We start from the raw sequence: 16,700 nt of genomic DNA on the forward strand, positions 1-16,700 counted from the left end.
GTGGCCTACTGCCAGTGGTTGTTGCTCCAACTTTTGGTGCCATCTATACTGATGGCTGCTGCTTTTGTGGGGGTCAGGCTTGTGCTGTCGAGGTGCCTCCCATTTAGGCTTGCTCTAATATTGCCATATCTATTGCTGGCTTCATTTGTGGGCTAAGGCTGGTGTTGTTCCCATGCTTCCTCTACCTGATGGTTCTTGCCAGGCTGCTGCTTCCAGATGGTGGTTCTCCCTGGTGCTATTCTCACCTTTTGGTTCTCCCTGGTGCTATTCTGTTGCATCTACTAGTGGCAACTTATATATCTATATATGTATATTTGGCCAGCATAGAAATTAGTGGCAAAAACTTGTGATGCTATTCTGATGGATTTGTAATGTGCTGTTGCTGTGGCAAAAAACTGAGCTGATGCTTTGTTGCCTATGATGATTATTGCTTCTGTTAGTTCTGAGCTGATGCCCTTATGCCAATGATCATTATTTTCTTGTCATTATTTCTGAGCTGATGCCCTTTTGCCAATGATCATTATTTTCTTCTCATTATTTCTGAGCTGATGCCCTTATGCCAATGATCATTATTTTCTTGTCATTATTTCTGAGCTGATGCCCTTTTGCCAATGATCATTATTTTCTTGTCATTATTTCTGAGCTGATGCCCTTTTGCCAATGATGATTATTTTCTTCTCATTTGTTACAAGCTGATGGCTTTTGCTCATTTGTTCTGAGCTGGTGCCCATATGCCAATGATGTTCCAGGAAGATGATGCTTCTGCAGCATTTTATTGTGATGAAAAGATGGAGTTTAGTAGATCAGTTAGTCATCCAACTAAAAGTAGTTCCTGGAAAGATGTAATAATCTTAGCTGAAGCTCTAATCATTTTTATTTTGATTTGTATCATCTTCCTTTTTTAGAAGATTGCTTAGTTCTGTAAACTATTCTTACCACTTGAGGCTGCAATAAGTCTATAATCATTATTTATTCTTAGTTTTAAAATGTATGTAATAGTTGCTTCAAGTATGCTGTTATTTGGCCTTATTACATAAGCAGGTGGTAACCTCACCATCTGCATGCAAGGAGTGACTGCAACAGCTTGTAACAGGCAACCAATCAAACTAGCATTGCATCTCCCATTTCAAATCTGTGTGCAACCATGCAACCAAACACCATCTCCCGAGAACCTGGCTGAGCTGGGAAGGGAACCAATCACGACCCTCTTGCATGCACTCAACCTGGCCCTTGCCGGCCTGGCTCCCTGGTGCGAGCCAGGCTCTGCCGGGAAGACAACCAATCACGCCCCTAGTGACGCCGACTCTGAACCGCCCAGCTGTTATCCTATTTCTATTTGGTTCCGGAATCGATCACCCTTGCGTGAGGCATAGTATAAAACTGGAAGCATGAAATATCACATGCACCAGTTCACAATAGAATTCTGCTGGATGTACCAGTTCTCATGGTTTCGCCTTTTTTTTTTGTGCTGCTGAATATAGGGTATGATGAACAAAATAGGGTATGATGAACAAACTGATGACCCAAACCGCCCCAACCACCACCACTCCAGTGAGTGATTCTGTGTGCTCATGAATGGAATGGGGGCAATGGGCATCCCGAAAAATCTACATGATTCGTGTTTTTTTTTTCAAAAAAAAAATACAATACAACCCTAGCTCCCAGGCTCCCAGCCATGGTACCTTGCCAGAAATTTCAACCTCGAATGTGAACATGCAGCATATCTGAAGCATATTTCCATGGAGAATCCGGCAGCGAAATACTCCTGAGAAAAATGGCCGGAGAAAGTTCGGCCGCACCATATATTCCATATTCAGGAAAATACCGTCATTATCTCACAGTTGAGGTTGATACCTGATGCCCCTCCCGGCCCCATGAAATGGTATCACCACCAGATTCCTCAGATACCTTCTGTTCCTGTTCAACCTTCTGATTGTAATAACCACTACGACGATGTCACTAACGCCACCCACCAACAGCTCCTCAAAAGGGAGGATAAGAATCTAAACATAAAAGGCAAGGTGATCAGGGTATGATCAGCTGAACAACCTTGAGTGCTGAGGCGACCGCCAACAAGTCTGTCAACTGCTCATAGTGCCCTGGCGCATTTGATTTTCTATGCTTCACTCAGCACCGGAAAGGATCTAACGTTGGCAAGCACAAACAAGCATGGTTACAGACCAAATAGGCAAAGTAGGACAACAGATGCCGCTCAAGGGACCGGCACTCTGCTCTTTGATACAACCTCCAACTCCTACATGCCAAAACAATCTATTACAAAACCAACTGTTTTGTAAAGCCTACAGTTTCAGATGTCGTGCATATATGCTTCACATCAATTCGCAACCCCCATATTAGAAAAGAATGGCACTTCTTAGCAAAGGACAAAAAAAAAGGCAGACAAAAAGCAGTAAACCCCACAACACAAAAACAAACTTTCGAAGGACACTGGAGATGGAATCTGCCCCCAAAAGAACCTTTTTTTCCTAATAACAAAAGTGAAAACCTGTATACGTCAATTCGGACTGGCCAAGCATGCACCGCAAATCCGAAATGTTGAAGACAGAAAACGCACATGGATTGCCAGACGAAAAATTGAACATAGTTGAAAAATAAAGACAGCGACACATTGGTGCCTTCCCTGATTGATAATTTACTACGCTAAGTGAGGCTGCAAGGAACAGACCAGGTCATGTTTCAACACTCATCCTGAAGATCGCCATATTCGTCCTTCGAGTGAGATTACCATAACAGAAACATCATCATGGTATTTCCGGCGATCACCCTGGGGGATATCCAATAACTCGTGAAAATCCATCCCTGCATGTGTTATTCAACACCCCCAAAAAGAAAGGCTTAGTTGCCAGAGCAAGTTCTCCAACAAACACACTTTTTTCTTTTTTGCAATCAATAGTTCAAGTTTCGAAAGTACTTCCATAATTTTATACATGTCAAGTCCTAGACACATAGATATCCCGCATTCAAAGGAAAAAAGTGACTGGACTTGGAAATAACTAAGGTAGCATTTAGATCAGAAGCCCCAGAAGGTTTTTTAAAACTCAGTTGTCAGCTGCAGAATAAGAAAAAAGAAGTAAAATTGGACTACGACTAGATCAGGTGGCTGCATCCAATATTCACCACTCAGAAAGATTCTGTAAAACCTCTAATGCCATTAACATTGACACAGGCTCCTGGTGCACCATATGATATTTACTATTTATAGAGACTACTATGTGAAAAAAAAATAAGGATACTTTCTCAGTGCCAAACAGTTTCCCATGAATTATATCCAGAAAAATCAACAAGATATTCACAAAGCATATGCAGCACACATGATGAATAGTTATGCTATGAGCAATGCTGCAGGAAAACTTTACTCACTCTTAACATCAAGATGAAAGTAAACTGTTAAAATATATAATATCTGACAGCTAGATAGACATAGAGTATATTATTAATTAGCACAGTTCATTATACTTGAACCATAGAACCCTAATAATGTCATCTGAATCAAATTGGTACAGGTTAAAATGTATGAAGGAAGAACTGACCATTCTTTTTGGCTGCGCGACATAGAAGTTCAGCTACAAGGTATTGCGCAGGGTCTCCCTCTGGTACATTTTCCATGAACCAGGAAACATGCGACACTACCTCATCATTGCTGAAATATTGATATAATCCATCTGAGGACAGTACAAGAAACCGGTCATTTGTGCAGAGACGATGGTGAAGTACAGCAGGGTTGCAGCTGATATATGGTGAAGTCCCAACATAGTCGATGCGGAACATTTGAAGTAGTGCCTCGTTAAATTCTGGCTGCAATACGAAAAAAATTAAAACAAAAAAACATTCTGTTGCAACAGAAGAAACATAGTTTGCCACCTGAAAGTATCGAGATTATGCTATATCAATAAGATTTCCATTTGGAGTTTATTAAAAAAAAAGAAAGAAGCACCACCACCATTATATATAAAATGTGTTCATCTTTAGTTATTTGACCGGCTGACCTGGCCTTTTCTTCCCTTTACATGGTTGGTTACCAAGGCAATAACCACCACCTTGAAACCTAGGCACTATAGGAGCGCATGTGCTAACGTCATATGAACCAGCATGTAGCAGTTTCAATGCATAATAACGAAATACAAAATAGAGGATATTGCATAATGTCAATTATTGGATATCATATGCATCGATGACTATAGCACCTTAGCTCACTCTTTTCCTTGTGGTTCTAGTACAGTAACCAAGAAAGTTGAGCCATCTACTGTTTACATTATATCAAACCACAAACAAATACATACCCATTTCCCATCATTTATCACAACAAGCACAGAAACAATTCATGGATGTGGTTCTGGCATGAGGCACATCACACCTTATAAGAAAAGGTGAAATGCTATTGACATGATTGTTTGACATAGTGAGGCTGTATAAATTATCAACCATAGGCAGACAAGGTTCTATGAAGCTACCTTCTTTAGAAAGCCGGCACCAAATGCTCGAGTAACCTTCAACTGTCCCTTCACCCTATCATTAAAGACAGCTTGAGGATCATCAGGATGTTCTGCTTTAATCCGCAAGACTTCCTGAAAAGCATCATCACAAAATAAACTGAGACTAATGAAATAAATTCTAATCAGTAGTAACTAGTGTAATAAAGTTCAAGGTAGAATGTTAGCCAGATTAACAATGCAATTTGAAACAACAAGTTAAATGCTTTAGCAAGAAATGTTAAATGCGACTGGATGAACCGCTGAAGGATTTGTTCTTAGAAAGAATGAAGAAAATATTGAAAACAAAATAGTCTTATATCTTCTTCCACTACCTAGCTACAAAAACAAAGCTGACTTCATTTAAAGGCATTTCTAGCAGATGAAAGATGCTTGATTTCACTTATGTCAGGTTGTAATCAACAGCACCAATAGGACACCCTTCCAACTAAGCACTGCAGATGTAAAATACAGGATTCAAGTACATCAAAACGCACCCATAAATCTTGCGATCAGACAATATCGGGTCACACATCAAACTAATCAACAAGTTCTTTAGATGCTAAAGCAATAATAATGTGGTCCCTGGCAGCTAAAGGAAAAAAAACTAGTAATTAAGGCTCATTTCTCTTCTGCGACATCCAGTTCAAAAAATGAATTCTGAAAGGTATGCAAAAGATTACCTTTTGGGTAAGTGCAAGTGCAAATTTACAAATCATTTGCCTTGAATTTAATAAAGAGAAGGCACTGTATAATAGTTAAAACTAGCCCTCTTGTGGTCTACAAGCTTACATGGAAATAAACTAGTTTGTGGTCTGTAGACCTCTTGTGAAGGATGCAGTGAACAACCGTAACTAGCAAGGTATACTAATGTTCCATGATTTATTTTAGATCTATCTGATGGAAATTTGGTATATTGGACTGGAAATATTTTCAGTCGCATTACATTTTTGTTTAAGATTTAAGGAACCTATTTGGAAATGTCAGCATAGCTAAATTAGTAAGCTCAATCAATCAGCTTATGCCATCTCGAAGGACTCAACAACTATGCATAACTCAGAAAGTCAGACTATATCTGGATGCAGTCCAGGGCACATGTACACAGTGATTTGCATGTATTTACACACACAAGTTTTGAGCAAGAAGCCAGCTAGAGTCAATCCATTGTAACATATGACGATGATAGGCCAAACCAGTCAGTGAAACAGATAAAGGTAGAAAGTGAGTTTGGGTCTTGTTAACCAACTGAAAGAAAGTATCTAGAAACCACAGAAGCATATATAAGAGCATCATTGTGTTTATTTTCTAAATAACTTTCCCGACTGCTCATTTTTAACTGAACTACTTCTCAATACCTTTTAAAGCCAAAAATAGCATGATTTTGCAGTATCAAGTTAAATCTTTGGATTTGTGAAGAGGTGTAGGCTACCAAATGCCGTGCCACAAAGTCATCTCATCAGGAGACTACATATTGTAGCATCACTGTTATACAGAATGTATAAACTAAGGTACACTGCGCGACTAGAAGTTTACTAGTATATCATCTTGCCACATCCTTAAGGAAATACATAAAGATGATAAAAAGAACTGCTAAAATCTGGATAGATGAAGAACTCAAAGATCAAATATGCATAGGACAGCAGATGCCAATGAAGAGTGAAAACAACAACAGATTTGTTTAACAGAATCATTACCTCCTCAATACTTGTGCTATGATCACTTGACAATTGCACTGCTCTCATTTTTAACCTACATATGGAGAGTTCCTTAGCTTTCGTATTGCTGCTTAGGTGGCTGTTAGGATTATGCATCGGGGACTCTTCTGATATCCTATCAAGTTCGACACGGACCAGTGACTCCCTTGACCTGTTTCGATGCCGTAAATCTCCTTTTAAGAAACTTGAGCTGTTGTACTGATCATTGTCCTGTGCCAAGATAACTCGGCTATCCCCAAGATTCATGACATATACATCCTGGTCCTTCATCAACATTACAAGGACACATGAACCCATCAATGCAAGCTCCGGATGTCTATCGAGCTCCTTTTCTACTATTTCCATGTATGCTTCCTCCGTTGTTTCAAGTGCCCGTGACATTGCCCTCAATACAGCATCATGCTCTACTGGCCCTGACTTGCATCTCCTAATGACATCCGAAGGTTGGATAACACTTTCATCAACATGAGGTTGATCCCTGTGCCAATCATAGTTCCATGGGAAAAACTTCTTCTGCAACAATTTTTGCTTTTTGTACATCTTCCTCAACTTTGATCCAAATAAAAATCTTCTTGTAGTTTGTTTGTGAAATGATGAAGATGTAGAAACTGAACACCCACTACACTCTTTGGGATTAACGCCAAGTACACTATCAGCATGTCTTGAACTTCCAAGATCTTCAGAATCATCAAAACATTCTCCTGTTGCTGCCAATGAACACCTGGAGATATCTGCTGCATTTCTGGAGCTTCCTTCTGTAGTTCCTGCCAGCGTATTATGCAAGTTCTGCATTTTCCTTCCCTCTGGTGACGCCTTAGATATTCTTCTGTTATGATCTTCTAATAATTCCATCTCAAGTAGCTCAAAAAGACGCTTGCTCTTTCTGTTTTCTTTCAAGAATTTGGCATGTTTATCACAATAGGCACTATTCTCTGCTGTACAGCTACAGCTAATGTTTAAATCTGCACTTGAAAGGCCTCTGTTCAAGTTGTGAGATTCTCTACTTTGGAGATCATTTGCCAGATCAGCTTCAGCCGTTTCCTCTACTATCTCATCAGCGCCCAACTCCAGACTACTCGAAACCTGTGTAGCCAAATCTTTCTGCTCACTGCTGGTACAGTTTGGCTGAACTTGCAAGGCACTTTCATCACAATCCTTTTCAGCTGATACATTATGTTTTTCAAAATTACCAAGTTGCTCTTGTTTCTCACTATCAAACTGAAGCTGACTACCATCACCATGAGGAGGATCCACAGAAGCAGCAACTGGTTCACCCTCTTCATGAGTAGATACCTGATCACTCCTTTCAGAGTTTTCTTCATAAACCCAGAGCAGACCCTCCAGTTCTTTATCAATTGCCTTGTATAGGTTGCTCATCAGAAAGTCAGGTGCATCAGGGCCACTAAAACCATCATAAATCCCAATGAAAAGCCAACCTTGCTCTTCGGATAGAACAACATGAACCCTATCTTCCCCTGCCTTTCCATGAGCCCACTGCAGGTTCCTTGTCACATTATACTCAGGTTCCGGCAGCCCAGCTTCCAACCCGTTCTGTGAGCCTTCTGATCTGGACTTTGCATCCCTTGCCCAGGGTAGCTGAGCCATGGGATGCAACAGAAACTTATGAACCCAGCCTGGATTTTGTGAGTTCCTGCTAAATGTCCTCGACAATGCGGTTTTCATGGGTCTGCTAATCCTATGGACAAGATGTCCTAGACCAGCTTTCCTCCGACCATACGAAAGAGGTGCTGAGAAGTTGCTTCTGTTGCCACCATCAATAGGGCCTGACATGAAGGCTCCCTTGTCCAATGGCCCCGACATGAACCCGGCACCTTTGTCCAGCGGCCCAGACGCGAATCCTCTCTCCAGCGGCCCCGACAAGAAGGTGTTGAGCGGCCCTGACCCTCGCGGCACCGGCTGCAAGGGCACAGCGGCGAAGGAGGCGGTGCTCTCGAACGCGGCAGCGGGCTCCTGCACATCGCCAGCAAGGGAGACACTGAGGTTGCCCGTCCTGGCGGAGGACGCATTAGCGCTGACCGAGGCCCCCGATATGGTCCGGAAGGTGGTCTCGCCGAAGCTCCTGCTGGGCCGCTGCAGCCCGGCAGCCGCGGCGGCGGCGGCGGCAGCAGCCAGGTCCTCGGCGGCCTCTTGGCGGAAGGAGCCGCTGCGGGTCTCCGAGTCCATGACGCTGGAGTCGAGCGTGTAGCGCTCGGAGTTGGAGGGCGAGATCGCGGGCGAGTCGGCTGCCGCGCCCGGGCGGACGTAGCAGAAGGAGTGGCCGAGCCCTTCGTCGAGCGGCTCGAGGAAGTCGAGGTCGACGCCGGCCTTGTCGGCCGGCGCGAAGCAGCCGACGACCCGGGACGTGCTGTTGCCCATGGCCGGCCGGCCGGCGGCTCACGGTCGCCCGCGCCCGCGCGCGCCTCAGCACCCCGCCGGGAGAGCGCGCCCCAATGCCCGTCGCCGAGGGCCCCGGGCGCCCGGCAGCATGAGCAGGCGGACGCCGCCGCACGGCGTGACGCGGTCCCCCACCCGGTGCCCCAGTCCCCCGGCCAGCCGCCCTCGCATCTTACGCCGCCGCCCCCCGCCTGCTCGACGAAATGCCCCGGCGCGGCATGCCACGACCCGCCGCCGCCACACCACCTCCCCAACTCCCAACCAACAACCGATCAGGAATCGAGATTGGAGTCAGAGACCAGCAGCGCCTCTCGCCTCCGCACCAGGCCGGCCTCCCGGCGGATCCCGAATCTGGCCGCCGGCGACCGGAGCCGCCCCCGCGAGGCCGGATCGAGGAATGGGGGATCTACGCGCGCAAGCTAGGATGCCCTGGGGGCAGCCGCGGAGCCAGGTCGGGGGTTTTGGTGCGATTTCAAATGGGGTGGGAGGGTGGTGGTGGGAGGAACGAACGGAGGAAAAGGCGGAGTTGGGAATGGAATTGTTGGAAGCTGCTGCTGTGGGAGAGGGGGGAGAAGTGGAGTGCGCGTGAGCCACCTTGCTGTGCTGTGTTTGTGTGCGGAGTGGAGTGGAGACTGGGAGAGGGGAGCAGCTGGTGCTTTCTCTCGCGTAGGTCAGGTGCTTGCTCCTGCTCCGGCACTAGCCTCAGGCCAAGCTAGGGAGGGGGTTCCTGCAGTGCGTGCTGTTGCTTGCTCGGCCGCCTCTACTGTCTTGGCTCTAGCATCGCTTGCTTCCTCTCCTTGTTTCCATAATTGGTGTTTTGCGTCCATGTTTTTCCTTTCTTCATTTGCAAGTTTTCCCACCTTCTCGAATTGGGTTTTTGATTTTCTACTTTTCTTCGGTGTGAATAGATACTTTGAAGAAGAAAAAAGGTTTGAATGTGAATAACAAAGGTGGTTTTCAACATTTTTTTAGGACAGGTGCTTTTCAACATTCTTTTAGGACAGGTGTTTTCAACATTTTGATACTCAATTTGTCCTAGTCCTATTTTTCATTTATATTTAAAATGATTGTGGGTAGGCATATATTACTTTTTTTATTCATCATGCTAGTTCTCCCTTTTAAGTCTCGTTACAATTTTACAAAATCATGTACGAGCATCAATATTTTGAGATATTTTCATGGTTAATGACTTAGATTTGCGCACAAACCTTACCATGCCTGTGCATTTCATATAGCCTTTTTATTTTTGTTTATGATTCTTTTTGGGGTCAGAGAAGCTTTCGGAGCGAACTTTTGCTTGCTTGCAAACTGAGGGCAGGTCTCACTCTCTTTCACTTTGTGTTTCCCTCCTATGGCTCTTCATTCCATTTTATTATTTATGCTACTGCCGGTTTTTGTTTCTATGACAAGTTGGTGTCTCTATCCTATTGTTTTCTTGCATCATTGGATTTGGTGGTGCTGTGAGGGTCAAAGCAACGAAAAAGAGCAGGCTGCAAGTCGGATGACCAAACGGGTACCCTAGCCCTCATCATGATCATCGCCACAATATGGATGGACAGATGGAGACGGTGGACTTCTGAGGTTTGGCTTACATTCCGAAAACATTCCTGAATAGGCATGCTACTTGCAAAATCGTGTCTGCGAGTCAAGCTTTTGACATAAAATCTTCTAACATTCTATGAATCTAACCGCATTTGCTTCCTACTTGTGCAAGTGTGTGTATGGATCGGATATCCTTGATTGTAATAAAGCCCCATTTGTCCTTTTCTAAGGAAGGTCAACATTTATTACTTGATAGCATCATCACGCTGAAATATTGTTTGTGTCTATTGTTCTGAAAGTGGTTTAGGGCAGGTTTGGAGTAAAATACACCGTCGGACCTTAAATTTGGCTCGAGACGTTATCCAGGTCTCTGAACTTTTAAAATGCACGTTCAGATGCTTAAACTTGCTAATAGTATCACGTGAGGTCCAAATCACAGCTGCTTAAGCTAAATCAAAAGTTATATAATTTGTTCAAATACAAAATATATATGCGCAAAAAAGTTATAATAACATTTACTTGTACAAATATGTTCAATTACAAAAGATCGGTATAAAAATTTTACAGAAAAATAAAACTCATATGAAAAACTTGTAAAAAATTTAGAAAATAAAAATTAATAAATTTTGGATGAAATATTGGAAAAAAAAATACCGGGCATAAAATTTTGAAACAAAATTTTGACTATAATAGTTGAGTGCAAAATTCAAAAATAAAAATTGGCTCCATGTGTAAGTTCCACATCATCATAAATATTTCAAATTTATAACTTAAAAATGGTAATATAAACTTTACATGACGCAATTATTGTGAATTTGAATGTGTATTTTGGAAGTTTATGGATCTAGATGACACTACGAGCTAAGCTCGAGGACCGGCCATATATTTTAATGGCAGGTTTGGATAGCTGTCCTACAGCCCTAGCGTGCCAACTGCCAAGCAAAATTTCAGTAGTTCCCTGGAATCTGGCACAAATTTGGATTCCTGCCATAGCGTACCAAACCAAAATTTTCTTTTGATTCCATCCATAGAGCAAGACCCATAGTGACTATATTGGGATGCTAAAGAAATTTGTGTGACATGTAGACCCGATGCCACACTTTCAATTTTTCAAAACTTAAGCATAGTTGCAGTCCACACAATATCTCCCCCGGTGTATGGACTGACTGACATGGCTACAAACCAAGCAAAACCTGGGTTTGTTAGATTTATTTCCCTGATTATTTTTTATGTCTAAATTCGCCCAGATCATGAAAATAAACAAAAACATAGGGCATAGTCCACACATATTTTTATGTACAAAACTAAGCAGTGGAACCTAACTTATCGTTGTCAACGTCATTATCGATCACTTTCGTTTTTGTCCCCGAGTCAACTGAGTCACTGGACAACTTGTTTAAGAAACTAATCCTATTTGGCGTTCACACAGAAACCATACGATCCGGCGGTGATGCAGTAGTATTAGACTAGTAATTTCTGCGTGGAAAATGCGAACAAGTCCAATAAACAAGCTAGCACATGTCGAGAGGCAAAAGACAAATTCCCAACACGCGGAGAGACAACGACGGGGCGTCAAGCTTGAACATGCTCGGGTCAAAATGCAGAATCTGCTTGTCACCAACACAACTATGTGGAATCCACACCTTTCGTGTTTGCATATATGGCTGAACGAGGAAGGATACAAAATATTGTTTTAGTAACATTCAGTCCCTGCAAAAAGAAAATAAAAATAAAAGATCTAATAAGCCGCACTCCTACAGTACCTAATGGACATGATTTTTTATATTTTTCCAAAAATCAGCAAAGTTTGGCCTCGATCTTTGTTGAACTAGTAGATATCAGAATTCTTTTTCAAATAGATATCAAAAGAAATCGTTCAAGTGAAACACCAGAATATGGCGATGATGGTTACCGGTAGATGTGAACCCCAATATCTGAACACGGGGACTTCCAGGGTCTCAAGCCTGAAATCCGAGCCCCAAAGTCAAGGCGCAGGTGCCGATGTCTGTGAGGCGACAGCTAGCACCCAAAGATTTTGGCACGCAGACCAGCGTGCCACGGCAACACGCCAGCATGGCAGGCACACCCCGACGCGGGGGCCTGCGTGCACGACGCGCGTACACGTAGCAATATACAGGCGCGCATGGGCCGGTGTGCATGGAGGAGTAGTCGTGGTGGGCGGGCCCACCGGAAGACCAGCTCCACGATCGATTCGTCGACAACGAAACCCATCGCCCTCTTTGACTAGTTAACCCGCAATAATACTCGATCAATTACTGATTAAAGGATGCCCCGGCCGTCTAGAGTCTAGAACCCCCGTCCTGATTAAACTAAGCCTGCGGTTAGTGGCCTCGTTTGTTGGCTACTCCATTGTTTAGTCATTGAGCTAGCTATCGACCAGAGATCAGACCTGCTATCTCCAGTGACAGTGAGCTACTCCTGCTAGCAGCAGCAGTAGTTGGGTAAATTTCTCCGAGTTGGCGTGGACAAAACCGCGGAGTGGTTGGGGGTTGCCGTCGGTCTTAGCTTCTCCCCCGAGTCCCACCAAAGTCCAGATTAGCCTAGCATGTAAAAAAAAAATTTGCATCGATGTCATGGTGTGGTTGAAAGTTGAGACCGTCTTGCTTTCACCACTGCTACTCAATGAGACAATGACTTCATCTAGCTAGTCCAGTCTTAAGTAATTTTTGGCCGAGTGGTGGAGTGCGCGCTGGTGTACTGAGCAGAGGGTTTGATACATATAGCCATATAGCACAAGTGTACAACACTGCTAGCTAGCTTACGCAAGTTTATTTTCGGCGTGTTGTGGTTTTGACCTTGACACCTTGCGACCTAAAATTGGAAGGGGGGTTATGCTAGCTAGCATGGAGGAGTACTCCGTAGAAGGGAGTGGTGGTACGGCTAGGTAGTTAAGTATACGAAGCACTCCTACCATAAAAAGAAATAGTACAAGGCAGGTTTTATTCTAGACAAGTCGTCATTGGCAACTAGTCATGTTATGTGAAAAGTATGCATTTAAGTATAAAAGCACACAAGAAATTTCCCATTTGAAGTTGATTTGCAGAGACAGGTTATATATTTTATTTATGATAAACAATGGTAAAATCCTAATCCTGAAGGTTGCGCTGCGCCGCCCAATAAAATAAGGCATTGTGTATTCCGGGAGCACAGTTTGCCTGTTTTAATAGGTCGTCGCGTGCATTAATAGGCGTGTGAAATTTTCGTCACCGTGGAGGACCTAGCTACGGTTTTCACGCGAAGCTCCTAATACGTTCCAACTGCACGTCAGCTATAGGTATGGGAATGGGATACCCACCGGTGAGAAACAAAGATTCCGGGCGTGGTTGTGTTCCATCCAGCAGAGACACCAGATCGGGGCGTGCTCGATCGGACCCACCACGCACAGCCCACAGAATCAGGCGGCTCATCTGCCGATCCGATCGCGGCCAAATGGCTACTAGTAGATTCTGTCCGCCGGGCGGCGCGCATGCATGTTATCAGTTGCCGGACGTGGACTGGAGGTAGCGAAGGATGGATCGCCTGCGCCTGCGCCAATCAGTGCGCGGAGGGCCGGCCGGCCGGCAGGAAATCAACGCGCGCGTGCGCGATGGTCTGTCCGGGCCGGATCGATCGCCCGCGCGGCTCCATCCCACGGAATCCATCCCGCCGCCGCGCGCGTCGTCACGTTCTTCTTGGCTGCTTCTTACTGTATCACCTTTGGTCGTCGTCCCGCTCGCGCTGCCGCATCACACCTCAGCATGTAGCATGATCCGAGAGCACGTGAGAGAGAGCCGCGGATCGAACGGTGCCCGTCGCGCCATCGCATAATATTATGGCAACGCCCGTCGTGCCGCACGTGGCGCGCTTACGTCCTGCAACGACGGCATGCGGCGGCTAGCATTTTAATTATTTGCCATTTGTTAGCGATCCACGTGTCAACGATGATGACGATGATGATGCCGTCCGGTGGTGGACGGCCAAGCTCCGTCGGTAGCCTGACGACCACCACCAGCCAGCCAGCTTTTCTAGCTCCCTTCTCCGGGCCGGCCAGGGGTACGTCCTCGTCCGATGGCCGTTCAACCCCTAGCTGCTCTCGCTTCTTCTTTGCCGCGCGCTTTGCTTTGGCCTTTTCCTTTCCCATGCATCGGGATGCCGCGAAAGACGACGTCTCCCGACGATTGACCTGTCAGCGGAGCTAGCGAGACGGGAACATCGCACAGACGACACGGCCGACGAGCACCACACCGCATTCCGCACATCTACCCCATCTGCCAGCGTCGCAGCTGCTGGAGAGCGAGAACGAACTGCATGCCACCGCACCCTCGGGCTCAGCTAGCTTTCCGTTCCTTCCTCCTGATCCCTCCCCTGCTAGATCGATCCTGAGCGGAAAGCATCGACAGCAGCAGCATCCCGGTCGCCAAAGCCACGGCTACCAGAGCAACGGCGCATCGCGGTGTGCGACAGGATGATGATGGGGCCGTGCGTGTGCTACCACAACCGCCTACCTTCGCGGTAAAACTGAAAGGGGTGAGCGCCGCAGAATTTTTATGTCATCCTAGAAAACACGACATTATTTGTGTTATTTGTATCGTTAAAGTATGTGTGTCTAAACTCCGCTAGCCAATATATATGAAGTATATTGTTTTTAGATAAAGGATTAAACCGGTCTATTGTATCCTCAAGGAGGATATATACAACCAAGTGTTACAAGAGTTCTTAGACTCTGTATCAAAATGACGTTTAAAAACATAAAAAGGAAAGCTATAAAATAAAGAAAGAAAGCTAGAAGACCAAATTTCAATCTCCTTCATTCACATTTCAAATTGCAATGTCTTTAGTTCTTCACGCATCACCGATCCACTACATCTCTAGTCCGCTTAGAAACTTGTTGTCTGGATTGTCTCCTTATAAACTCCACCTAAGCAATGAATATCGATACAAAGAATCTCCAAGACGAAGCCTCCAAGGAGGACACAACGTTGACATGCCGCCGCTCCGGCAAGCCGGAGCCGGAATTAGGTTTTCATCCGAAGGACCACTGACCTATCCAAAAAGCACCACAACAATGCCTCAAGGGAGGAAAATGACACCCTAATGGCGCTGCCGTTGTTGACCTGACATAACAATCAAGTTAAGCTTTCGCCCAATGCTTCTGCAAAACAACATTATCGTCACCACGAGCAGGAGAACCATCCGCAGGTGGAAAGAAGGGAAGACGAGGAAGATCAAACCGCGCCAGCATAGCCAACGCCGCCTGCCACCCGAACAGGCCATAGCCATCGCTCCCCTTGCTGCGTCACCGCAGCAACAATTCTCTAGCACTGTGCTTTCGGTGAAGCAGCCGTGCCGTGGCTGGCAAATCTGCCTTGGCTGTCTGGTGCTCCAGCGCCCACTGCCGGCACACCATGGACACGGCCGCAAGCGCCACGGCTTGCACTAGGAACAAGCCTAGCAGCATCATTTCCTCCAGGAACACCAGCACGAGCAGCTCCTGGGGCGACCTCCACCACCACCCATGGCGGCAGCAGCGTTGCTAGCCGCATCGTATCGCTGCAGCGCGCGCACTCGCCGGACGTCACGGTGGTGGCGACCAGGCCCGCACCACCACCATCCGGGCCTGCTAGCGCCCATGCCGATGTTGAGGGGCTGCCACCTCCGCCGCTAGCCGCCCTCATGCTGCCCCAAGCACGCCTCACTACGCGGCGAGCGCCGCCGTGGTCATCACGCTCAACTGCCCGCACCGAATGGCACAACCAAATCCGCACAATTTGGTCTCGCTGCCGCCATCCTAACAAGCTATGCGGACTTCTGAATGTTGGCTCTGGCGGCGGTGAGGGGAGGAAGGGGTGGCGGTAGCTAGGATTTGGCCACTGCTCGAGTCGCATGCGCGGGGAGCGACGCGGGGGCCTTTTTCTCCTGTTTGTTCGATTCACTGTATATTGTAATTTTCACCAGTGGGAAATGAATATTTGTGAGCGGATTTTTGTTTCAAAAGTAGATTAGTATTCTCACCAACTACTCTCAGCCTCCGTCCTAATATATAAGACGTAACCACTTTTTACTCAACTCTTATAATATAAGGCGCTCTCTCTCTATACGCACGCATATCGATGCAGTAATACTTGTGTTGATAGAAAGAATTAAATATGTTTCTTGATCTTTGAACCAGAGGTGGTTATGCCTAGGGGGTGTTTGGATCAAGAGCTAAATTTTAGTTCATATCACATCGAATGTTTAGTTACTAAGTATGAGTATTAAATATAGACTAATTATAAAACTAATTAAACAGATGAAGGCTATTTCGTGAGATGAATCTATTAAGTCTAATTAATCAATCATTAGCGCATGTTTACTGTAGCACAACATTGTCAAATCATGAACTAATTAGACTTAATAGATTCGTCTCGCAAATTAGGCTGTATCTGTGCAATTAGTTTTATAGTTAGTCTATATTTAATACTTCTAATTAGTAGCTAAACATTTAATATGATATAAGGTAAAGTTTAGACAAAGATCGAAACATCCCTTATGTACTGGAGCGGAGAGAGTGGTAGCTAAC

General features: G+C 45.2%; 1 protein-coding gene across 1 annotated transcript; it reads right to left on the reverse strand.

Moving 5' to 3' along the window:
• Positions 1 to 2,462: 2,462 nt before the first annotated feature.
• On the reverse strand, positions 2,463 to 9,244 carry LOC112875443 (protein phosphatase 2C 32). Its single transcript, XM_025939298.1, has 4 exons — positions 6,185 to 9,244; positions 4,473 to 4,586; positions 3,552 to 3,816; positions 2,463 to 2,820 (listed from the first exon to the last, which is right to left on the reverse strand). The coding sequence occupies exons 1-4, from the start codon at positions 8,579 to 8,581 to the stop codon at positions 2,705 to 2,707; spliced, it is 2,892 nt and encodes a 963-aa protein (XP_025795083.1). The 5' UTR covers positions 8,582 to 9,244; the 3' UTR covers positions 2,463 to 2,704.
• Between the last annotated feature and the right edge of the window lie 7,456 nt (positions 9,245 to 16,700).

The sequence above is a fragment of the Panicum hallii genome, chromosome 9 (assembly GCF_002211085.1).
Source record: "Panicum hallii strain FIL2 chromosome 9, PHallii_v3.1, whole genome shotgun sequence".
NCBI lineage: Eukaryota > Viridiplantae > Streptophyta > Magnoliopsida > Poales > Poaceae > Panicum > Panicum hallii.